General features: G+C 39.0%; 1 protein-coding gene across 1 annotated transcript in view; it reads left to right on the top strand.

Moving 5' to 3' along the window:
* The window catches only part of washc5 (WASH complex subunit 5), a 58261-nt gene that overhangs the window by 27837 nt on the left and 15512 nt on the right, over nucleotides 1-14912 (top strand). The window contains exons 13-19 of the mRNA XM_020519453.2: nucleotides 632-707; nucleotides 3150-3260; nucleotides 5051-5191; nucleotides 5834-5914; nucleotides 8099-8200; nucleotides 8813-8992; nucleotides 12172-12296. Coding sequence (XP_020375042.1) covers nucleotides 632-707; nucleotides 3150-3260; nucleotides 5051-5191; nucleotides 5834-5914; nucleotides 8099-8200; nucleotides 8813-8992; nucleotides 12172-12296 — 816 coding nt within the window. The remainder of the gene's footprint in view (nucleotides 1-631; nucleotides 708-3149; nucleotides 3261-5050; nucleotides 5192-5833; nucleotides 5915-8098; nucleotides 8201-8812; nucleotides 8993-12171; nucleotides 12297-14912) is intronic.

The following is a 14912-nucleotide window of genomic DNA, read 5'->3' on the forward strand; positions in this document are numbered from 1 at the left end:
TTTTTTTCTGAAGAAGGGTCCAGACCTGAAACATCAGCCTTACTGCTCCTCTGATGCTGCTTGGCCTGCTGTGTTCAAGCAGCTCTACACCGTGTTATCTCAGATTCTCCAGCATCTGCAGTTCCTACTATCTCTTATACTACCAGACATGTTTGGCTGTGCAACATGTTAAGATCCTGTATGCTGAAGTGGATAGGATGTGCACAACAAAAGAAAACTAAAGGGATTGTTGGTTCAAGTTATTGGTAATAGAGAAGTAGGCTATAGACATTCTGTAGACATTCTGAAACTTTCTATCCTCTCAAAAGTGTTGTGTATTGCTCTGAGGCAAAGACAATATCCAAGTTTCAGAAAATGTGAAACGTCAGCAATGTTGTTGGAAGCTCCAAAAGTTGAATAGATGAAAATCCAAATGGTGAATGGCCTTTGGAAGTTTTTGGCCAAGTGAATTTAACTCCTGAATTCTAAAATTATTTATGGTCATGTGGGTGACTGGTAATGGTTTCCTTTTTATGTACCCAATTTAGTTATTGTTTCAATTCTCTGACCTTTACCAGCGCCAGTCAAACTGTGCATTGCTGTAGTTACTGTGTCTTTGAGTAATGACTAATATAATACTACTTATCCGCAGCTACACAACTATTATGCAAGAAGGTATTCGAGTCAGTCCTTTCATGGTAACCAAACTTAAGGCAACATTTTTAAAGGTAAGTGAAGAGTTAGAAAGCAGTATAGTCCAGAAATGATTCAGCTGTTGAACTGATCAAATTACAAGGTGAATGAGTGGGTTATTCATTAGTAATGAGTGTGTCCTAAAACAGTTGGGTCACTGGGAAATCTCATTAATTCTGTATCATGAAATTTCCATGAGGAATGACAATTCTATTAATTTTTATTAGAAGTTGAACTCTCCCACATCATTCTCCATCTTTCTTTTCAATTCCTCTTTGTTTTATACTTTACGGGTAGCCTGTGCCCAGATTTATTATTTATTCAAACTTCAGGGAAATTGTGGTTGTCCAGACTAATATTCTGGAGACATTGGCTTTGAATCCCACCATGACAAACAGCGAAATTTGAGTTCAGTTTATAAAACCAATCTGAAGTTCAAAAAAGCTGGTATAATGATGACAGTGTAACCATTGTCAGTTGTCTTAAGCCTACTGCTTGCAATTGTCCTATTTGGAAAGGCTATGTTTACATGTGACACTAGACCCTCAGCAATGTGGTTGATTTTTCACTGCCCTCTGGCTCTCTAGGCCATTTCAATTAGTTCGAAGGCAGTGAGGGATGGGCAGCAAATGCCAAAATCATCATCATGTAGAAGAATAAAAATGCCTTGAGAGGAATAACATGCTTAGGTTGCCCCTCCTTTGCTAGGGCAAAGCAACTATTGCCTGTAATGCACCTTATACTCGGACGAGCAGCATAGCAAGACTAACCAGATAAAATCTGAAAGAACTGCGGATGCTGTAAATCAGAAACTAAACGCAGAAATAGCTGGAAAAGCTCAGCAAGTCTGGCAGCATCTGAAGAGAAATCAGAGTTAACATTTCAGATCCGTAAACCTTCCTCAGAACTGATGGCAGCTGGATAAATGTCGTGTTTTTATGCAGACGATAGGGTGGGGGTAAGGAGTGAACTATAGGTGATTGGAGATAGAGCCCAAAGAGAGGGAAGAACAGTTGGACAGACAAGAAGTGAATAACAATCTGGCTAGGAGGGTGAATAGCTGTTAATGGAGACTCTTAGTGGCTAAAAATGGCTTGTGTGTAATATGATCACGGCCTGGTCTGTGGGGGTAGGGGCTAGGATATAGGTGAGTTCAAAGCTTAAATTCGTTGAACTCGATATTGAGTCCAGAAGGCTGCAGGATCCCCAAGCGGAAACTGAGGTGTTGTTCTTCCAGCTTGTGCTGAGCTATGCTGGAGCACTGCAGCAAGCCTGAGACAAAGATATTGGCCAGGGAACAGGGAGGTGCATTCTGCGAAGCGCTCACTAAGTCTACGCTTTGTTTCCCTGAATTTTTCACAGATCACCTACGTTCTGCCCACAAAAATGACCGTGAGCTTCCAGTTGCCTGCCACTTCAACACACTATCCTGTCCCCTGGCCAATATCTCTGACTCGGGCTTGCTGCAGTGCTCCAGCAAAGCTCAGCGTAAGCTGGAAGAACAACATCTCGTATTCTGCTGGGGGACCCTGCAGCTGTCAGGACTCTATATATCGAGTTTAATGACTTTAGGACTTGAACTCTCCTATGTCCGAGACCCCACCTCCACACACCAGGCCTTGTGATCACATTGTCTGTTATTACACATAACCCATTTTTAGCCACTAACAGTCTCCATTAACAGCTATTCACCCTCATAGCCAGATCGTTATCCATTCCTTTGTCCAAATCGTCTTCTCTCCTTTTGGGCTCTATCCCTAATCACCTATTGTTTACTCCTCACCCCCACCCTATTGTCTGCATTTAAAAAAAAAAAACATTTTCCCAGCTACCATCAGTTCTGAGGAATGGTCACTGGACCCGAAACGGTAACTCTGATTTCTCTTCACAGATGCTGCCAGACCTGCTGAGCTTTTCCAGCTATTTTTGTGTTTGGGCCTAACCAGAACGTTATTGAACCAATGTAAGTTCCACCTTTTGTATTCCACCCAGCTTGATATAAAAAAAACCAATGTTTCATTAGTTTTCTCATTTTACTTTTGTACCCGCCTCAACTTTTAATGTTTTGTGTCTGTGAGACCCTAAACTACTGTGCTTCTTGTACAGTTCTAAACTGCTTAGCCGTTGGGGGGGAAAAAGAATCTGAATCTGAATCTGAATGGTTGAAAGAGGTTGACTTAACATTTCCTTGCTGAACTCCCTCTGCTAAAGTTTTTTGCCAACCCAGTCAGTCCGTCACTGCCCATTTACAACTTTCTATCAATTTATGCTACCTACTGTATCCCCTAACCGTGTTTACAACACTTGATTCCTTCATTTTAAGGAACATCTAAGGCAATAAATACAAGCCTTACAAGTGGTGCCCATTTTCTGAAGATGATTTTTTTAAAATACAAAATCTGTATTATTGATACATCTGAGATTAATGATTGATAAGTTTTTTTTACGTTGATAGATAATTTGTTCTGTTGTTTCAGTTGGCGTCAGCCCTTGATCTTCCACTGATGAGAATTAATCAGGCCAATAGCCCTGACCTTCTGAGTGTGTCCCAGTATTATTCTGGAGAGCTGGTCGCCTATGTTAGAAAGGTGAGTCTTGTGAGCTGGAATGAATGTCCACTTTGACGTATTGAATTATGACAGTTAGCTGTGTGCTTTAAATACAGAGCTGTATGTTTCAATTTCCCCGTAAACTTACACCAATACTGAAATTCTCTCGAGTACATCTGCCCTTCATCTCCCCTGATATTCCTGCGTGCACTCTTTTTCTCTTGTGCGCGCTCTTTCTTTCTTTTTCTCTCCTCCCTGTTAACTCCATCAATGCCTTTTTATACCTGGTATTTATACAAGTTCTGTACTTGAATCTGGGATCATTAACGTGACTACAATAGGTTTGGCCATTCATCGTCAGATCTGGCTCAATCGCATCAAATTTTGTTAAGCCTAGCTCTCCTCTGCTTAACGATGCTTGATGATGATTCTGGATAACAAATTTGACTGTAGGCTCCTTTTAACTTTTACTACCATCATTCTCCTTATGTTCTTACTCCCTCACCTCTAACACCATCTGCAAGGACCTCCTGGATTTCTTTTGTCATCAGTAGACAATCTGTTTGCTTCCATTTTGCACAAAGTCAGAACCTTGCCTCCTGCTTTAGCCCTGCATCTTTTTGTCTTTCTTTCTCTCTCTTCATTTTGCCCCACCTTCCTCCATACAGTGACCTGCCACGTCTTATTTGAGACCTCCTGCTGAGTTCCCAGTGTCATTTCTATTGAACTCCTTACTACTCTCCTTACCTTTCTGTGCTATCTTCTATTGTAAATAGTTCCATCTCGGACATCATTTCCTCTCCCTTTCAGAACTGCTGTTCATGCGCCACCAGTGCCTCAAGAAAAGAAGACATCAGCTTTGGTTTCTGCCAGTAATTCTGTATCCGTCTTCTGTTTCCTTCCTCAACCATATCAGGTTGAACTGACTTATTGAAAACCCTGTATCCTATTGGATTCTAGGTTGGAAACTCGATCTCCTCTCCATCACAAAGATCATGTACCATTGGCTCAGTAATGTTTGCTGCTTTCATATCTACTTGCAGCCTATCTGCTGCTGAAATCTTAAATCATGGTTTTGTCTCCTCTAACCTTGCTGTTGACCTCTATTCTTCACTTCTGGCCTATCCAAAATTCTGTTGTACATATTTAGTCCCACATCAGGTTGCAATTAATTATCATTCGTTACCTTTGCTGTTCCACGTTGCTAGATTTAAGTTCTGTTTTGTTTCAATCACTTCATGACCTTACCCCTCTTTATTCTTGTACCTCAATCTCACCCTGTGATCGCTACTCCTGAGTCAGTGCTTACCCCAGCTCTTCGGTCATCCATGCATTGTCTCTGCTTAGGTCAATAGTGGATTACTTGTTGGCCATCTGGTTCCCACCACTCCAGAAATCTGAGCCTAATCTTCTCTACCTATTGAAACTCTTCCTTTGACAAAGATTTTGGTTATTACTCACCTTCAAGTTCCGTACCCATTTTCCTTTAATTCTCTGTGAAGCACCTTGAGAGAATTTTTATTTTGTTATGTTGAAGAGGTTGTAGAAATTCAAGCTGTTGCTGTTTTAGTTGGTTCAATAGACATTTGTCCCATCCAACACATCTTGTTCAGCATTTGTCTGTCCACATGATTGTTTGTTTGCTTATTTTCATGTTGATTCCATGTTTAGCTTGAAATTAGGTCAAACTTTTGAATTGAATTTTTAAGCAATATGGCACATTAACATGAATGAAAAACCTTGTGCTTAATCACCTACAATGGTGGTATCACTGGAAAATGTAACAGCAGTTTTTAAAAATTGTCAACTCTCTTTGTTTGCTGTTCTAGGTTTTGCAGATAATTCCGGAAAGTATGTTTACATCCTTGGCAAAGATTATCAAGCTGCAAACACACAGTATTATGGAAGTGCCAACTCGATTGGACAAAGACAAGCTGAAAGACTATTCCCAGCTTGGTGCAAGATATGAGGTAAGAGGGGATAGTGGATTTTGGATAGGTCAGAGGGTATAGCGGCCATTGGTGTTCACAGAATGGAATTTGTGTTGGAGGGCTCTTGCTCTGTTTTTGTTGACATTTTTGGTACAGCTAAAGCAGGGTGGTGAAAAAGGCATTAAAACTCTTTAATGGCACCTCATAACTTGGCTGCGAATGCAGATTTCTTGTGAATCAGACTCTGCTGTTTTTGTGATGTTTCTGAATTGAATTGTAAAAGGGATTCCATTTTCGCCAAATTTTGGTGCATTGCTTTTTTTCTTGTTTCATAACATTATTTACAGGTGATCTCATAGCAACAATGACTCTGAGTTTCTTTTTCTTCCTTACAACTTTCCTCAAACAATGAAAGAATTGCTGGTCAGTTTTTTTTTGTTAATACAGTGCTCTCTATGTTAAAGTAGTATGTATTTGATCCAAATTAACCAGCACACCTAGCATTCCTTTTGACAAAGCCCCTCAAAACTACATTAAATTGTCAGTGTTAATTATGGGTTAGGACCCTCGAGTGAATATGGTGAATGTTAACCGATAGCACATGTCAAAAGACCAACAGGAAATTAAATTGGTTACTCCCTTTTTTTTAATCATTATTTCTCATATCCTCTTTGCTCAAAGGTTGCAAGACTTACTCATGCAATATCAATTTTCACTGAAGGCATTCTCATGATGAAGACTACCCTTGTTGGCATCATCAAGGCAAGTGCAAATGTTTGAAGATACGTTTTATTGTGGCGGAGATCTGAGGTTATTTTGCATTCTAGTTTCTAAAACAAGAAGACTGTTCATTGCTTCAGCTGTTATGTGTGTCTTGGGTTCTGGCAGTCCGTGATGAAACGTACAAGGGTCATAACTATTTAATTCAAATGCTTCTGGGTGCTTTCCAGGGCCATTGTTTAAACTAGTATCTCTGCAACTGGATGGTGCAACGTTAGGGAAAAGGGTAGTATTTATAGATAATATCAATCTCAAAGGGCAAAGGTTTTGGCTTAATCAAAGCTTCTTCAAAAAAATTCCCAACAGATAAGAAGTATATCCTGTTTTTGCATGAGTTAATTGTATGAGTGATATGTGAACAGAGTGGATTGAGTTAGGAGAGGGTGTTTGAGCTGTTAGCTTCATTAAAAATAAACAAACACTTGAAATGAAAAGTTCTTATTGTCCTTTTTTTTTCAGAATAAAGTCAGCTGTTTGTTATTATCTCTGCTTTATTGCTTCTCATTGTGTGATTCATAACTTCTGTTGTGGGGGGAATTCAGAGGTGACATATCCTCACACTGTGCTTTTGTCAGACAGTTCTTATTCCTTTTGTTACCTTAGATTGGGGGCAATGTGTAATCCCTGACTGCATGATGTACGAATCCAATACCATGTTGCATCGGATTAAGTTCTCTAAACTCTGTGTACTTGTACATGCTGTTTTAATGACACTTCATGAAAGATCAAACTGTGGCAGTACTATGAAGTATCTCACCAGTTCAACTAAAGTAACTAATTATAAGGTGACATTGAAGCAAGGTTTGTGGTGCTGTGCCATGTAGTGACAATACATGGATTTGTAGCGGTCATGTACACACGGTTCCTGACCACTAGCTTGATGCTGAGAAGCTGAGTACTTTGTTATGGGGAGGTGGATTGATGATGTGACTTGCAAAGCACTTTTCTTGCTCTCTCAAAAACTACATATGAAAGAAGAGAAGCTTGGAGGCGGGTTGCTTTCCCATCTTTTTGTGTTAATAGTGATACAGATAGAGGGCAAGTTGTAAAATGCATTTAATTTTCTTTTAATAAGATTATAACTTCAAATAATGCACTTCTTTGGAGAAACATTCAGAATAATGTATGCTTCATGGTTCGTATTTAAAAGGTAGTTTACAAATTTCAGAATCCAGCACTCTCCAATAATTCTGTTCAGCTGCCTTAAAGGTGCGTGGGGGAATTTCATTGAGTATTGCAGTTTTTTAAAAACCAAATCTGTGGACCAAGAAATTTCAGAAATAAATAACAAGAACCAAAATGATTGATGGAGCAGGCTGATAAATCTTCAAGTTGAAAAGGCTGCATTATCATCCATAAATATCACTACCAAACTAGATAATCCACCAATGCCAATTTCGCTGTTTTGCATGGTCTTTCCCAAACATTCACTTGATGTGACCTCTTTTTAAATCTCCAGACTTTGTGTATCCCTGTTTTGATGGGTATGAGAGGATGAAAAGGCAGGTCTTCTCCACTTAAAAAAGAGTAGCGCACTTGGGCTGTGTCCACCAACAAAAATCGAACGCCAGCATTGATAGGGTTGTTATGGTTGTCAGACATCAGTTGGAGTTCCACAATTGTCTCAGAGCTTGCAACCCCAAAATCTCGTCTTGCAGCCCTGCTGCTGATCTGATCTCTTAGTTCAGGAAAACCTGCCTTGCACTTTTTCTCCCTCGAACTATCAGTTTCATTGTTTTCATTTGATGGCGATATCCCAAACGTTCAGTCAGATTTGCTTGGCTAATGATGTTAGTAAGGGGGATGCTGAGAGAAGGCAATTTTACAGGGGAATACTAAATAAAAACCAAAAGAACTGCGGATGCTGTAAATCAGGAACAAAACCAGAAGTCACTGGAAAAGCTCAGCAGGTCTCGCAGCATTTGTGGAGAAAAGAAATCTGAGTCAACGTTTTGGGTCTGGTGACCCTTGCTCAGAACTTGGGTCACCAGATCTGAAACGTTAACTCTGATTTTTTTATTTCTCCACAGATGCTGCCAGATCTGCTGAGCTTTTCCAGCGACTTCTGTTTTCGCTCTCAATTTTACAGGGGAATTTAGCACTAAGTTATTTTTTCAGGAGAGGTTTAGAATTACAAATCCCTTTTCCTTTTTATTTTTTAAATAGGTGGATCCTAAGCAATTGCTGGAAGATGGCATCCGGAAGGAATTGGTCAGAAGGGTTGCCTATGCTCTTCACAAAGGGCTCATTTTTAACCCAAAAGCTAAGGTGAATGGATGTGACAATTGTGCAATGTAATGTTTGTTCTTGCTTTAGAATTTTGGACCACGCATTGGAAGGATGTTTTTTAAAAAAAATCTCTGATCTGGATAAGTATAACATTTGTAGGGAAGGACGACTCTAATATCTACTGAGCCCCACTAACTTGTCACCCACAACCTTGAAGTCGGAGTGTGCCTCTCACCAAAGGCATGCAGAAGTGGATTTAGATGTTCGTAGGTCATGGGATTATAAGTGCATTGTAGCCATCCCTTTATAAGTCTGTGAAGAATAAATTTGTTAGTTTTTAGGTGGAGACTGTACACTGGGGAAAAGGAAAATGGGCACAGGTCCTTTTTTACAGTTGAAATCATCATTTATTTTGCTAGAAAAATATGTTATTTCAGATGGCTGCACATAATTAAGTTCGGAGAACTTACTTCTAACATAGATAGACTTTAGTTTGCACTTGAATACTTTTGTTATTCAGAATTACTAACTTTTGAGTGTAGAGAATCTTAAGAATTTATTCAAAACCCAGTTGTGAAGTGCAGTTCATTATTATGATTTATAGAAAACGTGTTTTAAAAGCTTCAAAAACTTGGTATTGTTCTAACACAGACTAGTGAACTGATGCCCAAACTGAAAGAGATGGCTGCCACGATGGATGGATTCTACCGTTCGTTTGAATACATACAAGATTATGTCAGCATTTATGGGCTGAAGATATGGCAGGAGGAGGTGTCTCGTATAATCAACTACAATGTGGAACAAGAGTGTAATAATTTCTTGAGGACAAAGGTAATTCCCAAAGAAATTTTAAATTAGCATAACTACTTTTGTGTCATTTTTGCTTTTTAAATAATTTAATTTCTTTTACCCCATCTATTTGCTCTGCCATGTTCAGTCCTTTTTATCTACCTGCCTGATGCTACTGCAGCTGTGGTGAAAGTGATACATGTGTGTCCATGTCTATTCCAGGAAATAAGTTAGTGAAAGAAAGTATGGGAATTAATCTTTACTTGGTCTCGTATTTATTTACAATGTTATAACCGACTCTGGAGGATTGCAGTGCCTTTCTAGTCCTACTACTCCATGGTCACAATAAAAAAAAACAAAAATACTTATTCTAGTTACCAAGACGATCAATTAAATACCTTGTGTAAGTTAGATTTTAAACAAGCTCTATCAGCCATATTTCCTAAATGTAGGTATTGGTTTGTTATCAAATCAAAATGTAACCAATTATTGCTTCTTTATTGAATAACATGCGCATTCAGTAATATAGAAGTATAAATGGTTATTCCTCTGAAACAGTCCCAAAATAACAGATCTGTGCAGAGAAGGATGAAATGTAGAAGAGATCCCAATCGAATCCTGTAGGGGTTTGCAACAAAGCAAGCAGTGCCTTATTTAAAAAAAAACCTTCAATTTTTTTTTTGTGAAAGAATCACCTTCAAGTGTTTCCAAAGCTTGAAAATAATTCCATTTTTCAAAAATCCTTCAAAACTTGAATCATCCAAGCAACATTAAATATGAAGTGTCCTTGCAACAACAGAGTGAATCTTTATTCAGTGTTACCATTTATTTACAGAGCAAAACATTGTATGCACGTGCCTCCTAACTCAGATGCCCCACAGTTCAATAAGTGTCTCCTTTATGTTTGTTCCAGTTAAATCCCAATTAATGGTCTCTGCCTGCATCTGATCAAACACAATTGATAGACTTTTAAGACATCTTTGAGAATTTGTGCACATCATTGTTCTTTAGTATATGCTGCAGGTAGAGTATCAAAAGGTGCTCTTAATTTTAACCTCAACATTTCAACCTGCAGGAGGGGCCCTCTTGTGGCTCTGTGGTAGTATCCCTACCCTTGGACCAAGAGGCCCAAGTTCAAGTTCAAGTCCTACCTGTTCCAGAGGTGTGTGAGAACATCTGTTAACTGGTTGATTAGGAAAACATGTTCAACCTGCAGGACTTTAAAGTGACTATTCTTTTGCTATGAGCTTCTAAAAGTATTGTTACCATGTGGCCTGCTTTGTATTGCATCTAACCTTTGGTTTTGAGCCAGTGACTAATTTTACTGTTGAATTAATTTTTCAAAAGATATTATAAGTTAGATGCTGAAAGAATCAATTGCTATTTTGAAGTACCGTTGGGTGACTAATTTGAGATGCAGCATGGTAAGTTTAGCTAGCTTGAACTTGTAATTCCCAAAGCTTTCCACCAATGACAGTTCCCTCATGTCATTTCTGGGTCTGCTGCAAACTGATTGGTAGAAGGTGGTTGCTGGGAAAGGGCCAACAACTCTCATATGAGCACTAGGATGATGCAAAGACAGCGAGCTGGGCTCTGATCTCCTTTTGTCTGGCAATTCTTATCTCTCTATGGTTGAGATGATTTTAATTCTCAAGTTTTAAAAATTCATAATTTTTTAAAAAATGTGCATCACTATTATAGGGTGCATTTCTGTGTTGGTACAAAATGGTTAAGATTAGTGACTACGTTTTTATAAAATAATTCTTTCATGGGCTGTGGATTTGCTGGAAAACTCCATCTGTTGCCCATTTGTTAATTGCCTTTGAACTGAGTGGCATGCTAGGCCATTTCGGAAGGCAGTTAAGAGTGAACATCATTATTAATCACATGCAGGTCAGACCAGGTAAGGACAGAAAATTTCCTTCCCTATAGGACATTAGTGAACCAAGGGATTTTAATTCCATCTGCTGATGCTCATCGTCATGGTCACCATGACGGAGACTAGCTTCATATTCCTGATTTTATTAATTGAACTTAAATTCCACCAACTGCCCTTGAGCGTTTTAAATCCATGTCCCCAGAGCATTAGACTCGGCCTCTGGACTATTGGTCCAGTAGCGTGTCTTGGAAACCTGATGATATAAGATCCCCACACGCAGGCTAACTTCAACCTAATTGCAGTTACATTTCAAACACATTGGAATTCCTGGGCACTCAACACAAGTTTGTTTCATTTTCACATTTTGATTCTTGGGAAATCAGAGCCCAGCTCACTGTCCTTGTGCTTGCATTAAAATTGCGTATTAATTCCTGAGGCATGGAGCCCTGTGTAGACCTCTAAGCAAATACATGCAAACATCTTTGTCTTTGATCTTGATGTAGTCTATAGTCAGTGATATAACTCCCGTTTTTATTGTTATATATTGCCGAATCTATTGAGGTGTGACTTTAGACTGCCATTTTAAGATTGAGAAAATAAATTGGGAATTAAGCATTAGAAACATATATAATAGCATGATTTAAGCCATTCAACCCTTTTGAGTTTATTCCCCTTTGATCCCTTTACCCCTAAGAACTATATCTAACTTTTTCTTGAAAACATTCAATGTTTTGGCCTCAAACAATTTCTGTGGCAAAGGATTCAACACTCTCTGGATGGAGAAATTTCTCCTCAGTCCTAAATGGTCTACCCTGTATTCTTAAACCGTGACCCCAGTTCTGGACTTGCTAGTCATCAGGAACATCCTTCTTCCATTTACCCTGTATAGTCTAGTTAAAATTTTGTAGGTAGAATGCTGGAGAATTAATGGAAATAAGAAAATCTTAGTCGCAGTAGTTGTGCCTACTTCTCATAAAGAATGATAGGTGAATATTAATACTGTATAAGGAAATTGAAAATATTAAATCTCTCTGTTAACACTGGGAGAGTTTACATTCTTGGGGAAATGCATTTTCCATAATGTGCTTTGGGACTTAGCAACTAAACTTGATTCGGACCATTAAGTTTCAAAAGCCTTCAATATATTTTCCCAATCAGCTTTACATTTTCACTTGAATTATGGGATGGACTCCATTGTCTATATTTAAAATAATTAATAATTTTGAAATACTTCTCAGGGCAGCTGCTGAATCCTAGTTGATGAACCAAGAAAAGGTCAAGGCTTTGACTTTGAGATTTTCATTTTTTTTATCAACAGATTTTTTTTTTTGTTTTCTTATAGATTCTAGACTGGCAGAGCATGTACCAGTCCACCCATATTCCCATTCCTAAATTCCAACCGGTCGATGAATCTGTGACATTTATTGGTCGGCTTTGCAGAGAAATTCTAAGAATCACTGACCCCAAGTGAGTGTGTTTCTTTAATATAATCTCTTGTCCCATTGCCATGATAGTCTCTGAGCATCTTTGTTATTTCTGATCCTGAAACAAAAACAATGAAATGTTATTGGGAAATCAGGAGGCTGGACTCTCCAGCGCAAGAAGATTGACTGACTGACTAAATTGAGGTTAGACTGCCAAGTCAAGGTTTTCCTCCACAGTTAATTTGACCCTGAGCTAGGCAATGTTTTGACCAATGTTTAACCAGGCAGTGTTCTTCCAAACTGAATGCTAGAAGGTATCACAGTGTACCCTACTTAAGCTTCTTGTGCATCTTAAATTTCCCTCATCTTCACTGAATCATGTTCTGTTTCCAGGCAGCACTTTTGGAAGCGATTGGTTGGTTTAAGGCATTAGGAAGCTGCAGGTTTAAAACCATGGGTAATAAATAGAGAGAGCCCTCCATTATTCAATAGCAACTTGCTCCTTTCACTTCATCTCATATAGCGTAATCACCAGTGCTCCCTCTTTCAAGTGGATGTGTTTGTACTGGTGCACATACGTGAGAGTTTCTATTTTTCTCTTGGCTCAAGTGGTCAAAACATTCAGCCTGCTTCCAGGGAAGGTTGGAAGAGGAGACCATGCACCATTTTTTTTTTCCTTCAATTCTCTTCCTCTGCTCCTTCCATTTGGAGATTTCTATGATATCCAGTTGGTGCCTTCCTTGGCTGTGGTCAGCAATGTCTCATGAAATTTAGTCCCATCCCCTTGAAGCACCATTTCCCTTTTTAACAGTATATGTCTCATTCTGATGGCTCTCAGATACAGCTTGCTCTGAATGACCTTCTGAAGTGGCACATTGTACCTCTCAGTTGTATCAGATTACTTTAGTTCAGTAAAGCTGGCCCACAACATCATCTTGGGAAAGAATGGATGGACATGAAAGGCTAGTGATGCCCACGTCCAAGATTGCATTCTAATCATTGACCTGAAAGATGATTTTTTCCTTCTACTAATGAGTATTCCTTGTATTAATTAAAAGTGACAGCTTTTAAGATTTTCTTTTATGTAGTACTTTTCATTACCATTAGCTGCCTGAAGCATATTAGAGCCAATGAATTAGTGTAGATGTAGTTGACACGTAATCTATGTTCTAATGGAGTGAAATAGATAATGCTGTAGAATAGCCTTTGCAGAGATACTTGGGGAAATAACTTGCTGCTACAGGTCAGAAAGAAGTTGAGCAGTGAGTGTTGCTCTCATTGAAGTTCTAAATGCATAACCAGGTTTCATTCTGATTCTTTCATAATAGTAAAGCATAATATTGCACCTTTCTCTCTGTGTTGGCTCTATTCTGGGCTGTTTGGCTTCCTTCTGTGCTGTAATTATTCTCGGACTACTTAATAAGGTTTATATTGTGTATAGTTTACATCAGTCATTTTGCATCAGGATGGTATTATGCCTTCTGTAACACTTCAAGTATAAATAAGGTACAGCAAAATAATAGCAAACGGCGTATGCTGGTTGTAAAAAATAAATGTCAACTTTGTTCTTCACTTCCACTGATCCATTGTGATGGGTTCTTGAATATCTGAGGACTGATGTTATGCCTTAAACATCTTTTAGCATAGAAAGTGCTTCAGTTTGTCAATTTTGGTAATGGAATAATTGAAGATAAATAAGGTGCCAAATGTAGATTGAAAGAAAGGCTTTTGGGCCCTTCCTTAGATTATGGACCAGCATAGAGTCAATGGATTGAATAGCATCCTGTTGTGGTGTAATACTCTGTGGCCGATTCTGTGTACGATTTGCTGTAGCAGGGTCAATTAGGCTATCAATGAAAGGAACTAGAGGTTTCTACTCAGTAATAATACTCTACAATGAATCCAGCAAAATGGCTGTATACCACACGTTTAATACTGTGCTTTGCATCATTCAGCCTTAAAAGTACTGAATTCTTTGTGAAGTTTTCCGGGACTCTAGCTTTTCAAGATTGATCATGTTAGAGAAGTGGTCATTTTATAGCTTGGGTCTGTGCAGCTAGATAAGGAACGAAATCAGCTGTATTGTACAAGAGGAAGAGAATTGGAAGAGCAGAACTGGTGGGGGATTCTTTAATTAGAGGAATGGACAGGCGTTTCTTTGGGCATAAATGTGACTACAGGATGCGTTGCTACATACGTGTTGTCAATGTCAATGATGTCGCAGAACAACAGCAGCAATTTTTTTCTGGGGCACGATGAATAGCCAGTGACTTGGGTGGGAAGGGAGATGAGGTCCTGAATGCAGAATTCAGGGAGCTATGAAGGAGCATAAAAGGCAGGATGTATAAAGCAGTCGTCTCAGAATCAGGAGAATTGAATGACCGAGCACGTGGTTAGAAAACCGGTGCAGGACGTAGAACAACAGATTTTTTTGAGGCCTTGGAATCTGTTCTGGGGTAGGTTGGACCTGTACAAATTGGTCTGACTGAAATAAGTTGGGAGACTTACTAGAGCTGTCAGGAAGGGTTTAAATCAGATTGGCAGCGGATAAAAACATAAGCTGGAGCTTGGGTTCTAAGGAAGGAAATCTAGTAAAAGGGTGTAGAAGAGTGGCAAGCCAAAGTAGAAGACAAACAGAACAATGCCAAGCATCAGAAAT

The sequence above is a fragment of the Rhincodon typus genome, chromosome 4 (assembly GCF_021869965.1).
Source record: "Rhincodon typus isolate 14 chromosome 4, sRhiTyp1.1, whole genome shotgun sequence".
NCBI lineage: Eukaryota > Metazoa > Chordata > Chondrichthyes > Orectolobiformes > Rhincodontidae > Rhincodon > Rhincodon typus.